This window comes from Takifugu flavidus, chromosome 22, assembly GCF_003711565.1.
Source record: "Takifugu flavidus isolate HTHZ2018 chromosome 22, ASM371156v2, whole genome shotgun sequence".
In the NCBI taxonomy this organism is placed as follows: domain Eukaryota; kingdom Metazoa; phylum Chordata; class Actinopteri; order Tetraodontiformes; family Tetraodontidae; genus Takifugu; species Takifugu flavidus.
Window position 1 is genome coordinate 9,078,606 of NC_079541.1, and position 15,331 is coordinate 9,093,936.

General features: G+C 43.7%; 1 protein-coding gene and 2 long non-coding RNA genes across 5 annotated transcripts; 2 read left to right on the forward strand and 1 right to left on the reverse strand.

Moving 5' to 3' along the window:
* Positions 1-1,498: 1,498 nt before the first annotated feature.
* On the forward strand, positions 1,499-2,775 carry LOC130519461 (uncharacterized). The gene is made up of 2 exons (XR_008948325.1): positions 1,499-1,808; positions 1,893-2,775. It is a non-coding gene; the product is annotated as an uncharacterized LOC130519461 (long non-coding RNA).
* Positions 2,776-8,849: 6,074 nt separating this feature from the next.
* Positions 8,850-11,068, reverse strand: LOC130519427 (uncharacterized). The gene is made up of 2 exons (XR_008948310.1): positions 10,730-11,068; positions 8,850-10,528 (listed from the first exon to the last, which is right to left on the reverse strand). It is a non-coding gene; the product is annotated as an uncharacterized LOC130519427 (long non-coding RNA).
* A 231-nt stretch (positions 11,069-11,299) lies between these two features.
* Positions 11,300-15,132, forward strand: LOC130519423 (nuclear transcription factor Y subunit beta-like). 3 transcript variants are annotated; one of them, XM_057022864.1, is made up of 7 exons: positions 11,300-11,516; positions 12,150-12,243; positions 12,328-12,458; positions 12,698-12,895; positions 13,728-13,806; positions 14,508-14,587; positions 14,666-15,132. In XM_057022864.1, the coding sequence occupies exons 2-7, from the start codon at positions 12,150-12,152 to the stop codon at positions 14,696-14,698; spliced, it is 615 nt and encodes a 204-aa protein (XP_056878844.1). In that variant the 5' UTR covers positions 11,300-11,516; the 3' UTR covers positions 14,699-15,132. The 3 variants fall into 3 exon arrangements, with proteins under 3 accessions (XP_056878844.1, XP_056878845.1, XP_056878843.1); XM_057022865.1 differs by lacking the exon at positions 11,300-11,516 and adding an exon at positions 11,529-11,813; XM_057022863.1 differs by lacking the exon at positions 11,300-11,516 and having other exon boundaries at positions 12,126-12,243.
* Positions 15,133-15,331: the final 199 nt, after the last annotated feature.

A 15,331-nucleotide genomic window follows, 5' to 3' on the forward strand; every position in this document is an offset into this window, starting at 1 on the left:
TTCACTACTAATTATTCATTTTCAGAGGGATGGTAATAAAAAAGCTTCCTTTCTTACACTTTTCCCAGTGGTATCTGATTGAATACATGGATGGATTCCAGGAGTTTGTCAAATCAGGGTCCATCAGGAATAAGAATACGGACACTTTCTGCACCGTAGAAATGCTCATGCAGCTCTTCTGCTTAGAAGAGCCAAGAGTCAGACTGCAGGTGAGCGCTCAGAGCGTACGCTCCACATACTGTCGGTGACACGAAGAAGTGCACAAGCAGATGTGAAAAGGCTGGCTTTGACAGCTGTCAAACACATGTGATCCATGTCTTCCTCTGCCTGGCCATGTAGGAGGAGCAGTGCCACGCACAAGCAGAGACCAAGGATCAGGGCTGTCAGACCCAAGCCGACGACGGCGGTCAGCCAACTGAATATGCTGGTTCTAGCGAGCAAAGGGCCCACACAACAGGAAACGGCAGCTTGCGAGACCAGAAGTGTCTGAGCAGTGAGGCCCACAGCGGCCAGCCAGCAGACTCTGGTGAGAAGAAATGAACCCATAATTCACATGTGAAAGCAATAGATTAGATGGTGATGATCATGAGGATGGTGTTTCTGAACAGGGGAACACACTGAAGAATTGTGGCAAACCGACGAAGACCAGCCGGTCTGGACTCTGAAATGTAAGTATCTGGCTTTGTTGTGAAATGAATGCGAGTCCCAGGAAGGGAGAAACTTCTAAACACTAACAGACTTTTATAATTGTGTTCTAGTGGAGCCAAAGCCTCCAAAGGTCAAAAAACCCGCCCGTCGTCGCAACTGCCAGCGTCGACTGCGTGAATACACCATGGATGACGAGTACGACGACGAAGAAATAAGGATCACCCCACAGGGACTCTGCCTGTTCCGATTGTTTGGCAGCCGATGGGTGGCAATGGCCTAATCAGTTTTTCTTTTTTGAATTGCTTCATTTTAAATGATCCATTTTTTTCCCTGAAATTCATGAATATTGCTTGTATTTGTGACTAAAATCTGAAATTGCTCCTGTGTTTAGTGATGATTTGAGTCACGTGGTGAAATTCAAATGCAATAAAAGCCCAACCTTAATTCATTTAACCCCAATCCTCAGATCCCGAACATTATATTCTTATTATATGAAAGATAAAGCGCAGCTAACTATTAACGGTGAAAATATCGGCAGAGATTTGAAAGGTAATGTCGTATAAAGTAGGTCAATTCTTTTTACACAAGGATCGGAGCAGATTTGTGGATGCTGGCTGCAGTACGTACTTCCTTTGGCTACGGAGTGGCGTCGTTTCGCTAACACCATTTATATCTTCTTGACAGCTATATTGAAGGCGCACATCTTAATCATTGTTTCCTTCACAGACAGTCACTGTTGCGGGGTTCAGGTTAAAAAAACCTGCCAGGTTGAAGCGAGCCATTTAGATCATTTAGTTCTAACCGTGCGAAGTGTGACAGACACGGTCAACTTCTACACACACGACCCTCGGCATGCAGGTCATCACTTTCAAGGGATGTCAGAAGTTACCGTGACCCGTAGGTCATATCGACACGTGTCAGGCTGAAGAAGATGCGAGTAGAAGGCAGACTATGGGTGTTTCATTTGTGTCCTGCGGCGGCGCGGAAACACATTTCTTGTATTTTAAGGGAAACCGTAAAGCTCTGGGGTTTGGCCAGCAGTAGTTCAACCTTCACCAGCTGGGGCAGGAGTTTGAGGCCAAAGCAAAGCATCCAACTTCAGGCTCCGCTGACCATCCATAACCAGAAGCCCTCTGGCCCAAGTAGCTTCACATCTGAAGGTATTTGACCCGCTGCTGCCACCACATTTCCTGCGTGATACTTTGAGATAAAGTCCACTCGGTTCATTCACGGTGTTCTTTTAGGCCTGTGGCGTTGAGATCGAAGACGGTAACAGTGGAAAGGACTGGAGCTGTGGGCACCATCACCACCCTGTACTTCAGGGATCCAGACCACAATCTCACTGAGGTGTCCAACCATCAGAGGGCTCCTAATGAGACTTTGGCTTTTACACAGAAATGTCTCCAACCACTAGACTGTTTCTTTCTTTTATTTCTCAGAAACAGACAATTACTAAATAGAAATTCCAATACAATTCACTGTTTCAGGATCAGTTTTGATCTGAACAGTGTAGCTTAACGAATGGACAATTTCTAGAGATGATGTTAAATTACCATGTTTGACCAATGAGTACTTTGCTAAGTTAAAAAAAAAAAAGTACAATTCTCTGTGTCAAGTGCCAATTATCAGGAGTGTAGATAAAAATTGAGTGAACTGTTGGAATTTTTTAATGAATACGAATTTTTTTTGACACGCATCCATCTGTTCAGTTCTTTTGTGGTGGTTGTTGTTTTGTTTTTTTCAGAGCAAAAATGGCAGAAAACAGTTTAACTTTTTATTTCTCAAGGCATACTGATCAAATGGATTAAAAGTTTCATCCAAAGTTGTACAACTCTTGGTTTATTTCAGTATCAAGTGTGCTTTAGTAACGATCTCCCACCAGAACACACTCCCAAAATTTGTCTTCAGTGATCTTATTAATCTGTCACTAAATACTAAGCTGAGCAAGTCCAAACGCTTCCTTTTGCTGTTCATCGTATCTGTGATATGGCTGAGCGAGACTGATTCTTATGGTGTCTAATTTACGTTCAGCCTGGACTAACGTTATTACAGTCGTAGTCTATGTGTGAATTTATGTGCAAAAGTTGTTCTCCATTTACAAAATAAAATATATTGACTCTTTCAGTATGTTGCAGCAATTTCTTTATTTGTCACCTGCTTACTCATATTCTCTGGCCCTTTAATTTGCCTCAGATTCATGAAGCGGCCCCAAGTCCAAATGAATTGAATAGGCGTGCCCAAGAGTGTATTTGAGACCCTCATTCGATTTCGTTTGGTTTCTCAAATAGTTTGGTTACTCTGTAGTGCCGCTCCTTTAAGAGTTCCATTAGGTTGACGGCACCGCTCTTTTGGCCAAGTGGACTTACCGTAGTTTTCCTGTAGCAAAGGAAGAAAAGCGCGAAGAAAGATCTGTGGCAAGCTGTGTTTTCTCTTCATCGTTCACCTTTGTTCTGTTGGATCCCTAAAAAAAACACATGTCTGTAAGTATTGCTTGCTTTTTAAAAAATTGATAACTCAACTATGGTGGATTTTTGGAACTGCGTTTAGTGTGCCAACTGAAGAACGCAAGCCGTGCTAACTGGTTAGCAGGTTAATGGGATTCTCAATGTTATGTTAGCATTACGCTAATCAATCAATCAATTTTTATTTATATAGCGTCTGTTACAATCAAAATTGTTTCTAGGCGCTTTACACAATCCCAGGGCCTAACCCCAAACAAGCAACAGTAGCAAGGGAAAACGGACCAGGCTCATGTAGGGCTGGCTAGAGGAGAGGACGTGGGTTGACTTGACTTGACTTGACTTGGGTTGGGTTGGGTTTCTGGAGGCCTATAGCAGCATAACTAAGATGTTAACCTAATTTGTCTGTCTATGATAGTAAGTGCAACTCCAGAATTAGTGATAATAAGCTTTTTTAAAGAGGTAGGTTTTAAGTCTGATCTTAAAAGTAGCGATGGAGTCAGCCTCCCGTACCTGGACAGGGAGCTGGTTCCATAGCAGGGGGCCCTGGTAGCTAAATGCTCGGCCCCCCATTCTACTCCTCGAAACTCTGGGAACCACAAGTAGACCAGCATTCTGAGAGCGGAGTAGTCTATTGGGCTGATAAGGTATCACTAGCTCCTCCAGGTAGGATGGAGCTAGGCCTCTGAGGACCTTGTAGGTCAAAAGAAGGGTTTTAAAAATTATTCTAAATTTAACGGGCAGCCAATGAAGCGACGCCATTACAGGAGTTATGTGATCTCTTTTGTCAATACCTGTCAGAACTCTGGCTGCAGCATTTTGGATCAACTGGAGGCTTCTTAAAGAGTTGTTTGGACACCCTGATAATAAAGAATTACAATAGTCCATCCTGGAAGTAACAAAAGCATGAATTAACTTTTCAGCATCATGCCGCGTCAGTAGCTTCCTATCTTTGTGATCCAAGGTAGTTTTCTCTGTCAACTGGACTGGGTTTCTTCTCTTGAAGACGTTTCGCCTTCTATCCAGAAGGCTTCTTCAGTTCAGGATACAATGACCTGGATGACTGAGAATTTACACAGACATCTATCTTTGTGATGTTCCTCAGGTGAAAAAAGGCATTTCTAGAGAGTAATTTAATGTGTGACTTGAAGGAGAGATTTTGATCAAAAGTTACTCCAAGATTCCTCACAGAGAGACTAGATGTTAATGAGATACCATCTAGAGTGATCATATGATTTAATCTATCCCTGAGAGGTTCAGGACCAAACACCATGACCTCAGTTTTTCCTGAGTTAAGGAGGAGGAAATTTGAAGACATCCGGGACTTTATGTCTTTAAGACAGGTCTGGAGCTTCACTAACTTCTCTGTCTCCTCTGGTTTCATGGATAAATTAAGCTGAGTGTCATCAGCATAACATTGAAAATTTATCCCATGCTGCCGAATAATGTTCCCTAAGGGAAGCATGTACAAGGTGAAGAGGACTGGTCTAAGTACAGAACCTTGAGGAACCCCATGGCTAACCCTACTGTATGAGGAGGGAACACCATGGACATGAGCAAACTGGTATCTATCAGATAAATATGATCTAAACCAGTCTAGTGCTGTCCCTTTAATTCCAATCATATGTTCCAGTCTCTGTAACAGGATGCTGTGATCAACTGTATCAAAAGCAGCACTGAGGTCCAGCAGAACCAGCATAGAGACCAGTCCATGATCTGAAGCTATGAGAAGATCATTAGTAACTTTAAGAAGTGCTGTTTCTGTGCTGTGATGAGCTCTAAAGCCTGACTGATGGTTTTTTAAGCAACAGCTTAATCACTGCCACCTTGTAGGACCGGGGACCGTAGGACCTGACACTAAAGAACCATTGATCTGGTCCAGGATAGAACTGCCTATCAATGGTAAAACATCCTTCAACAGGTGTGTTGGGATGGGATCTAAAAGACACGTGGTGGTCTTGGATTTCTGAATTTGCGATGACGCCTCAGAAAAATATATAGGGCTGAAGGAGTTTAAGGGCTCGTTGGAGAGCCTGTGTGTTCCCACAGTCGGCACATCTGGTGATGGTCCAGTTGTTGGGATGGCCTGGTTAGCTTTCTCTCTGATAGCTAGAACTTTATCAGTGAAGAAGCTCATGAAGTCTTCACCACTCAGGGAAGAAGGGATACGTGGATCTAAAACACTGGGACTCTTAGTTAATTTGGCCACAGTGCTGAAAAGAAATCTGGGGTTGTTCTTATTTTCCTCAATCAAAGAAGAAAAATAGGCTGTTCTAGCCTTGCGAAGGGCCTTTTTGTAAACTAATAGACAGTCTTTCCAGGCTACATGGTAGCTGTCTATTTTACAAGAATGCCACTTCCTTTCCAGTCTTCGCACTTTCTGCTTGAGGGTCCTGATATGTGAATTATACCAGGGGGCACACCTCCTCTGATTTACTATTTTCTTTTTCAGGGGGGCAACAGAATCAAGCGTGATTCTCAGTGAGGTTGCTGTACCTTCAGCAATAGAGTCAACCTCTGCATCCACAAGGGCCTTATCACTTACTGTCCCACTGCTTTGGTATGATTGAAAATACCTCGTGGTATTTAACAATCCTTTCACACTCACAATCACTCTTTTATATGATTTGTTGTGACTCAATTTATTTTCCACGTGGCCAGGACTCCCTTGCCCTGCCTTGGTACTGCCCCTTACTACTCTTATTTACCTGCCATTGACTAGTATTCACAGGGTTTGTTTCTCATTGCGTCTTACAGAGGATTTTCTGGTTCCTCTCTCCCAAAACACTGCCTTAGTGTTTATCGCAATTTTACATTAAGTCCCCGACAATCATCACACACACACTTTTGAATTCAAAACATGCTCACCACTGATGCCTTTCCTCCTGAATTTCCATCAACCGTCAGGATCCAAGCAGGGAGTTGAAGCCTAGTCCTGGAAAGGGTATCTTGGGTCGCACCTAGGCGGCCTGCCGTGGCAACGGTCTTTCCTGAGGTTCAGCCTCACCCACTGGAACCTTCGGGTGTGTTGGAATCTGGCTCGAAGGACCAAGATGTTAGGTTTGAACGACCTAAAACATTAGAGAAACAAATTAGGCAAAGACAACAGTTTTGAATTTTACTTGCAGCAAGGAGGACGGAGAGATAGGAGGTCCCTCGTTACAGAGAATTCAAATGTGCCCAAAGGGAGGGGGAAACACAAGATAGCAGGTCCCATACAAAGCAAAGACTGTCAACCATAATGGTGAGATTATACGTAGGTCTTCACTGATTTGATTAGCTTAGCTCACACACAGCACAGTCTTCCATATCAGACAGATTAAAAGAAGAACACTTCCTAATACTCCTTACAGCAGCTGCATTTCTGTCGTCCTTGAACAGAGGGGTACAAGTTCACACATCAAGCATCACGGACATTAAGCATTAACAAATAATAACAAACATTAGTTAATGAGAAACAATATAACAAGAATAAAGAATATAACAAGGTAAAAGCAAATAAGAGATAACTTTATTAAAATGATTCTAACACCCAATAAATGCAAATGTAAGGAATCCTCAAAATTAGGTGACTCCACCATAAGAAAAGCCAAATTCATGTTTTAATTCTAGTCTGATTGATTTAATACAAAGTTTAAAGCAGACTGGTTTTACCTCACAAGTCCAGCCGCCAGCACAGAAGAGGACGATAGGGTGGTGAGCAAAAAGAGGAAGGTCAGCTCTGACTGCAGCCAAATGGCAGCACGCAGAATTGTTTTCAGCGAACCCACTACTCGAATAGGACCATAGGACATTTCAATCCTGGGCAGAAAAGTTAGCATGAAAGACAAAGGAATAGTCAATAAAGTTCATCTGCTCAATATACTAACAAATTGTGCAACATTGACTGTCGAGCTGTGGACTGAATCAGTGAGGGTTTACCACAATGTGTCCCCTTTTACTGAGCTGCAGCCATCAACCATAGCAAAGCCCAAGCATGTCTTGGCTTGGTACCCATCAGCAGAGGTGAGCTTATTGTGGTAGGTGTGTGGGTGTTTGTGTATGCACTGCAGCTGTAGTAAATCTGTGTTTGCAGAGGAATGTGAGAAAAATTACATAGAACTTTCAGAGCTGGGAGAAGGAGGTTTTGGAAGGGTGTGCTGTGGTTATAGAACAGATGATTTATTTCCAGTTAATGTTTTGAATTGAATCACACCAAACACACATATAATTGTCACTGCTCTCGTTGACACATGATTCTTTCCTGCAGGTGGCAATTAAGCACATCAATAAAGCCTTAATCAAATACCAGTCAGTGGTAAGACTAACTTTGATCCTACCATCAGCTGTTGAACTTAGTGTGGAGATTTTGCTTTTTGATTGATGACAAGCAGTAAACCACAGACGACAATGAAGACACAATGGTAGGGATTAAAGCATAAAGACTTTGTTCAGAGTCAAAACATTAAAGAATCACCAAAGCGATTTTGAAAGACATATATGAAGACATCAAAGCCAAGATGGATGAAAGAATCTTGGCATGAAAGACAAAGGTATCGTCAACAAATTTTCTCTGCTCAATATACTAACAAATTACGCAACAATGACTGTCGAGCTGTGGTACAAAGCAGAAATGGGCTTCTCTCCCAATAAATGCAAACGTGAGGAATCCTCAAAATTAGGTTACTGTACCATAAAAGAAGTCAAATCCATGTTTTTCATGCTGGTCTGATTCATTTCATACAAAGTTTAAAGCAGACTAGATTTACCTCACAATCAGAGAACAGCACCAGTCCAACCGCCAGCGCAGAAGAGGACGGTAGGGTGGTGAGCAAAAAGAGGAAGGTCAGCTCTGACTGCAGGCAAATGGCAGCACACAGAATGGTTTTCAGCAAACCCACTACTCGAGTAGGACCAAAGGACATGGCAAAACTTTGCAGAAAACTTGGCATGAAAGGGATGGTAATCCTTCCGGTAACGTATTGCGTCACTTCCTGTCTTCTCAATCAGTCGTTGGTTGCACTGTGCCCGGTGTGTTGGATTCACTTTACTTAAAATTGAACACTTGGGACATTCTAGTCACCTGATAACAACAGTGAGAAAAACCCATATTAAACAAATACAGGGCTCCGCCGACTATTAGCATGGCCTCACCGTCTGTTTCACCCGGTGTCTTTGTCTATTCAGCGTGTGAAATGTTTAGTTACTCCTCTGCCTCCTTTAATGAAGGGAATAGGTGCAGAAAGTGTAGTTTATTTAAGGCTATGGAGGCGAGACTTAGCGAGCTTGAGACGCGGTTCCGCAGCTTGGAGTTAGCTGGCGTTGCGTCAGGTAGCCAGGAGAAGCTAGCTGCTGCGGAGCCGCCTAGCGTAGCTTCAGCTAGCGGTCCCCTGGCAGCAGCTGGCTAGCCGCCCAAACCAAAGGCCCACGGTGCACCACCAACCGCTTCCCGTGGCTAACCGTTTTTCCCCACTCGGCGACACACCCGCCGAGAAACTGACCCTGGTAATTGGTGACTCTGTTTTGCGCTACGTGAAGCCGACTCCAGCGAACATAGTTAAGTGCATTCTGGGGGCCAGAGCAGGCGACATAAAAGCAAATTTAAAGCGGTTGGTTGGTTGGTTGGTTGGTTGGCAGGCACACCATGGTCCAGTTAACCCATCTCTTCCAAAACAGGTCAGACATATGTTACAGATTGTCGTGGAAGATTGTCTCCAACAAGCACTCTGGGTACATTTTGAAATGAAATGTCACAAAACACTGTTCGGAAAATAAGTTTATATTGTGCAATAAGGAGACAGCAAAACTCCAGTACAGGTGTACATCAGAAAAGTGCCTCTGAAGGGAAAATTCAGACAGCATATATACCACATTGAGCCCTCCTAAAATGGTGACATTCCCAGCCTGATTGGGGAACTTTTCCTGTCTGGCTGCCGAACATGTAGTGTCCATTTTCAGATGCTCCTGCTGACCATTGTAAACTGAAATTGGTACTGGAAGTTGGAGAATTTCCTTATCAACATGTTTCCGCCTTCTATGTACATAGATATCTGAGGATTGGAGCACTCTAGGTGCTAATGTTGGTGAGATCTCTAACAATAGCAGGTTGTTTGGCATCAATGCTTCCAGGTCATTTGGATCCATGGAAGCTTTGACTATTGGTCTGCTACTTATTATGGCTTCAATTTCACAAAATACTGTGCAAAGGCTTTGCTCTTCCAAGTTTTTAACTCTCAAGGTGAAATTGAGAGCTTTTTGAAAAGACTGTTCCAAAAACTCTCTCAAGGTGTGAGGCAGCAGGTGGACTCAACTTCCATTGGATTCCCCTTTGAAGCATAACATCACGAATTTGCACCTGATAACATTGTTCAAAGGCCTTTCTCAGCTCTTACGCCTACAAAGTTCGGTCCATTGTCAGAGTGTAGCTCCTGTACTTGCCCTCTCCTAGCAATGAAAAACCTGAGTGCATTAATAAATGAATCGGATGAAACCAATGATGATGCAACTTCAAGGTGTCCTGCTCTGACGTGGAGTTTTCCCTGACTTTGTGATAATAAAAATATACTGCATCCAAATGAGCACAGGAGTTCAGAAGAGTCAAGTCCTAAATGTTTAGTCCCCCAAACAGTGTTGGTACAGCAGAGGAAAGATGCGAGCAATTCCAAAAATGTGTGAAAAGCCTACAGCACCTGGTATTCCCAGGCGGTCTCCCACCCAAGTACTAAGCAGGCCTGATGCTGATGAGCTTCCCAGATCAGACAGGAGCCTGTGTTCTCAGGGTGGTGTGGCCTTAAGCAAGTGATGAAGCAAGAAAGAGGCCTTTTGAAGACAATCCACTAAACCGTTCCACTTTCGCCTTTGTCTCAGAGAAATCATTGTGAAATGAGCCAAAGACCGCGGCTGTCCAGGCTGTATTGCTCTATAAGTGGCCCATAGGACAGCGGTGAGGACATTTTCAGACTCAACCTTGCGCTTCAAAATGTCCAAGTGTTGCATGGATGCAAATAAAGACGCTGTTTACTTTTGGGGACGCTGTTTCATGGCTGTTAATGTTGAAAACGTTTGCGGACAGTGATGCTGTTCAGTCCTGACTGATATATAAAGATATAGCAGTGGCATAAAAAGAGGCCTTTCACAGACTCTGCTTTCACTCATGGCCATAACACCCTGACAACGCCCTATCCCGTCTGATCGTGGGAGCTAAGCAGCATCAGTCCTGCTTAGTACTTGGACGGGAGACCGCCTGGGATTGCCAGGTGCTGTAAGATTTTTGGACTTCTCCACTGGGCCAGCAGTGGCCGCTGTTGCTATTACTAATTTTCCAGCCAGATATTATTATTTGCTTGTAAATACATCTAACATTTCTGTTCACCATTAAGATTAAACAATGAGCGGTCTATTGGGCTGATAAGGTATCACTAGCTCCTCCAGGTAGGATGGAGCTCAGCCTCTGAGGACCTTGTAGGTCTAAAGAAGGGTTTTAAAAATTATTCCAAATTTAACGGGCAGCCAATGAAGCGACGCCATTACAGGAGTTATGCGATCTCTTTTGTCATGAAAGCTACAATGCTAACTACCCACCGGGAAGCATTCTACAGTCAGAGAAGGCCCATGAGCTAAAAAGTGTGTTTATAAAATGTAACAGATTTTGAGCAGAATTGCAGTAGATTTGTTCAGTTAAGATTTATTCAATATGGAAGTTAATTTTTTTTTAAATGTTGCATAACTTTTTAAAACATGGTTCAACATAGTTTATGAATTGTTAAAATGGTTTACTTTCTTATGGTTGAAAGGGTCTGGTGAAAACTCGACATTTTTTTTCTGATCAAATGTAGAAGTGATCATCTGAACAATTGCTGAGATTAATAATAATAAAGTGTTGAATATTGATCTTTTCTGTTACCCACTCTAAGTTATTAATACACACGCGCACACACACACACACACACACAATTTGTTATTTTAGAGGAGTGTGTCAAGCGGTAGCCCTTTCCACGACTCGGTACCCATGACATAGCTCCAGGTTTTAAAAAGGTTGGTGACCCCCTGATATAAACCAAGAAAAGTCTGCGAGACCAAAGTGTTGCATTCATATGCGAACACAAACGTAGGAGATGTCATCTAACCGCCTCTGAACCACCTTTAGCGTCAGACAGTGCACTTTATCTCGAAAAAAATGTCATGCTTTCGATGTAAAACAAGCTTGCCGACGATAAGGAGCTGTCCAGTTTGTAGTTTACGTATTTCGTCATTGGCTTCCCTCTTGCTTGAGCTTCGGAACGGCGTCCGTAAACGCAGCATTCCCCTCCGCCGCCGCTGAGCCGCGGTGCAGCCGCCGCGTCTCCGCGCTGGGACTGGTCGCTTCGCAGCCATTTTCTGTCCAACCAAACCGCCGTTTCAGGAAGGGAACCAACCAGGGCTTCATTGCAGGTTTGTGCGTGGCTCCGGCCAATGATTGCTAACCGATTTCTCGTTACCTCGAATGGAGATGTCCGTCACTGTCTTTGTTTTTTATTTGCTGTCGAAGTGAACGACGGTTGCGGATGAGGAAGTTTTGGGGAAACATATTTGAGAAATGCTATCTATCATTTCGGCCTTAGCCGCGTCTCCCTGTGCGCTGCAACAAAGAGCAGGCCGGCCCCTCATCTACAGGCGCGAATCGCTTTGGATTTACTCTGAAAATGCTTTCAGTGAATAGAATCATGGTGAATGGGTTAATAACGAAAGGTAATAACCGGCGCAGCCCTGTAGTTGGGCTAAACACTTCGACTAGTTTAATCAACATATGCTTCAATGCTGCTTAGCTCTGTGGTTTGGTAGCCTCGGCTAATCCTAGCTCAAATCCACCACAGTTGATTTCCCAAGTCTTTGGGGCTTTATTTCTGGGATTCTAAGCTGGCTTTGATTTGAATATGCAGTGATAATAATCCATAAATGGATGAGGAAAGGGGTCAAAGCTTGCGTCGAACCCACTGCTTAAAAACGTGCATCGCAGAATCGGTTTGAGACACTCGTTCGGTCATTTCGGTGTCTTCAGATATCTGAGTTTCCCTGATGTTGCAGATGGATGGAGACAGCTCAACCACCGATGCCTCGCAGCTGGGCATCACCGGCGAGTACATGGCGTCGGGTCACTATGTCCTCCAGTCTCAAGAGGGTGAGGGACATCAGAAAAGCCGAGAACAGGTAGAACTCTCAGGGTTCTGACTGGACTGACAGGAAGCGTGTTTGCTGTGTGCAGACGATGCTGAGGAGAGTCTGAATGACCACGATGACGGCAGCATCAAGGAGAACTTCAGGGAACAGGACATCTATCTCCCCATTGCTAACGTGGCTCGCATCATGAAAAATGCTGTTCCTCAGACTGGGAAGGTGAGGGGAGCAGCGCCGTTGTCTCCTTGTGGACTAATATACCTATCTTTTATTACTGATGCTTCAGAGTAAATCGGGCTTTTGTTCTCATTTCAGACTTGCCCAAGTTGTATTTAAAAAATAACTCATTAGCCAAAATCTGCTCAATTCTTTATGTTTTCTTGGGAAACGGGCGCTTTATTGAGGGGAAGCGCGAGACCCGAAATGACCATAAAATGAGTGGCAACTTTTCTGCACAGATTGCCAAGGATGCAAAGGAGTGTGTTCAAGAGTGTGTGAGCGAGTTCATCAGCTTCATCACATCAGAGGCGAGCGAGCGCTGCCACCAGGAGAAGAGGAAGACCATCAATGGGGAGGACATCCTGTTTGCGATGTCCACGCTTGGCTTCGACATGTACGTGGAGCCACTGAAGCTCTACCTGCAGAAATTTCGTGAGGTGAGTGTGTGTGTGTACTTACTAAGCACAAACATCTTCTAAGTGAGAACATTTTGCCTGGTCCTCCCAACTTTAACCCATTCAGAACTGCTGTACAATGAGGCACTCAAGCCATATTGCACATCCCTACATGGCGTTGAGGCATGCTTTTTACATCAATATAACCTTTATACTGTAAATTATGCACTATAAGACCAAATTATTTTTCCAGGCTTTGACCTATTTGTTAAGTTTTTATGTGGGGAAGGAAACAGCACAGTTGAAAATGGACTCTGTAAGCTTACGTCAAAGGTTTTATAGGCAAAAAATAATTACTGTACTTATTTGGCGGAGCTGGACTGATATGAGCTATCTCCATTCTATCGCCAGCAGCGATAGAATACCACTAATAAATGTAACACAACAACAAAATGATGGAGAAAACCCCAGTGGTGGGTGTTGAAGTTGTGTAGTTTGTCCACCAGGGAGCGCTCTACAACTACCACTCAGACCAGACCATTTCGTTTTTAGAATTTAATAAAGCTGTGTTTGAATTCTGCAATCATCAGAATGTGCATATAATATATTTTTTGGCATGTTTAACAGTGACTTGAAAATAAAAGTTAAGTTTATGGAAGGAAAATTCTAAAAGGGATAAAGGACTGTTTTAAGGGTCAATACTTTTAAGTTGTGGTCAGAATTGGGCTGAGGTTGGGGGGGGTGGTTGTTGGGGAATGCATTATGCCTATGAAGTCCTTGCAAAGATAGAAGGATGCCTGCCTGTGAGAGAGTGTGAGGTGAATCTATATAGATAATGAGGTCTTCTTCTCGCTCTGGTTGTGTTTTTTTCCAGGCCATGAAGGGTGAGAAAGGAATTCCTGGGGTGTCTGCAGGCGATAACCTGGGAGAGGAGCTCACAGATGACAGCTTCAGTAAGATCCTCCAATCTGCTCAGGCATCAGACACCCTGCAAACAAACCATGCTTTGATTTAAATGCCAACTGTATCTGTTGAGTCGACACCCTACGAGGACGGCTGCATTCAAACTACCCTAAATTCGGCACTATAAGTCGGTACTCTGTTCTCATGCTTTGACCCCTGCAGCTTATAGAGCGATTCAGCTTATCTATGGATTTTTATGACTTTCTCAATCGCCCCATTGGGAGGAATAAAGTTTTCTGAATCAGAATGGATACCCACGGCCACCAGAGGGCGCTCTAGCAGCACAAGACAGACAGGTTGAAGAGCTCTGGTGAGGTGCCGAGGAGACGCTAGTTTGTGTTGAAGAGTCTTTTTGGGCTTCATGTCCACGCCCTCATCATGGATAACACAGGAAGAAATGCTGACGATCAACAGATGGTCGCCTCCTCAGTTTTTTAACCGGCGTGTTACTGTAATGTCATTTTAGTGCTGTGTTACACCTGTTGGGGGGGCGGCTGCTCTGGTTATCTGATTTTACTGCTGTATTCCGTGTTTAGGAAGGAAACATTTCAAATCAGCTTTATGTGGACCATCAAGATCGCCTGGCGGCTAACCTGCGGCTCATTGCCAGGCGCAGCTATATCGTGCAGGATTTAAGGTACTGAAGTCAAGGTCGTGTGTTAAAGTGCGCTCTTTTTTTCTTTGTTTGAAGCGAATCCACTGCCGGCTGGGATCATCACAGCGGATGGTCAGCAGCAGAACGTCATGGTCTACACCACCTCCTATCAGCAGGTACCCCAGGGGCTGATCTACGGCCTGATCCCTCATGAATAAAGACATGAGAGTCAAACCTGTGCGGCTGTGTTGCAGATCCCCACCGTGCAGCCAATCCAGTTTTCATGACCGGACCTCAGCCCAAGCTTAGAACCAGCAGCTCCTGACCAGAACCACGTGGTTGGGGGGTGTCTGACGACCCTCCTGTACAGAGACGTCACTTCCTGTTGCATAGAAACTGTAGTTTCTTGTGAGGTTCCAAATGTTTTCCAAAGCGGTGGAAAAAGTCAGACTTTATTTTAAAAGTAATTATGGTTTCATTATCAGTGGTTGAATTAGTTTGATGTGGTTAAATGTTTGCTTTTATGCATCGATATTTTATTTTTTTTTGGGGGGGGGGGGGGTTGGACTCTTCTGGTGTGTTTATGCAGTCACAGTTGAAGTGTTGATATTATTGTCACATTTAAATCATGCAGCATTTTTGTATGTTTCCAAAATTTATTATGTGCTTTCATGTCACGTTAAACCTTTGAATAAAAAGTCTTGTCATGGTTAAAATGGGACATTTTCATTGGTCTTATTGCTGCAAAGCATCCTGGTCCAGTGTGATCATTAAGCTCTCCAAAAACCTGGAAAGTTAAGAAACGATCAGAAATTTCTTCCTCATGTAAGTGATGAACTTCTCATGATGAAGGTCCAGACCAGCTCCACTAACCCAGATGTATAAATAGTATATTTTTGTATGTGTTTCTGTGCCTCTCC

Bases quoted from the DNA above. Each gene is read 5' to 3' on its own strand.
- LOC130519423 (XM_057022863.1), top strand. From the start codon at position 12,141: ATGTTGCAGATGGATGGAGACAGCTCAACCACCGATGCCTCGCAGCTG. The intron at 12,896-13,727 runs GTGAGTGTGTGT...GTTTTTTTCCAG, and splicing joins ACCTGCAGAAATTTCGTGAG to GCCATGAAGGGTGAGAAAGG. The intron at 13,807-14,507 runs GTAAGATCCTCC...CTTTGTTTGAAG, and splicing joins GCTCACAGATGACAGCTTCA to CGAATCCACTGCCGGCTGGG.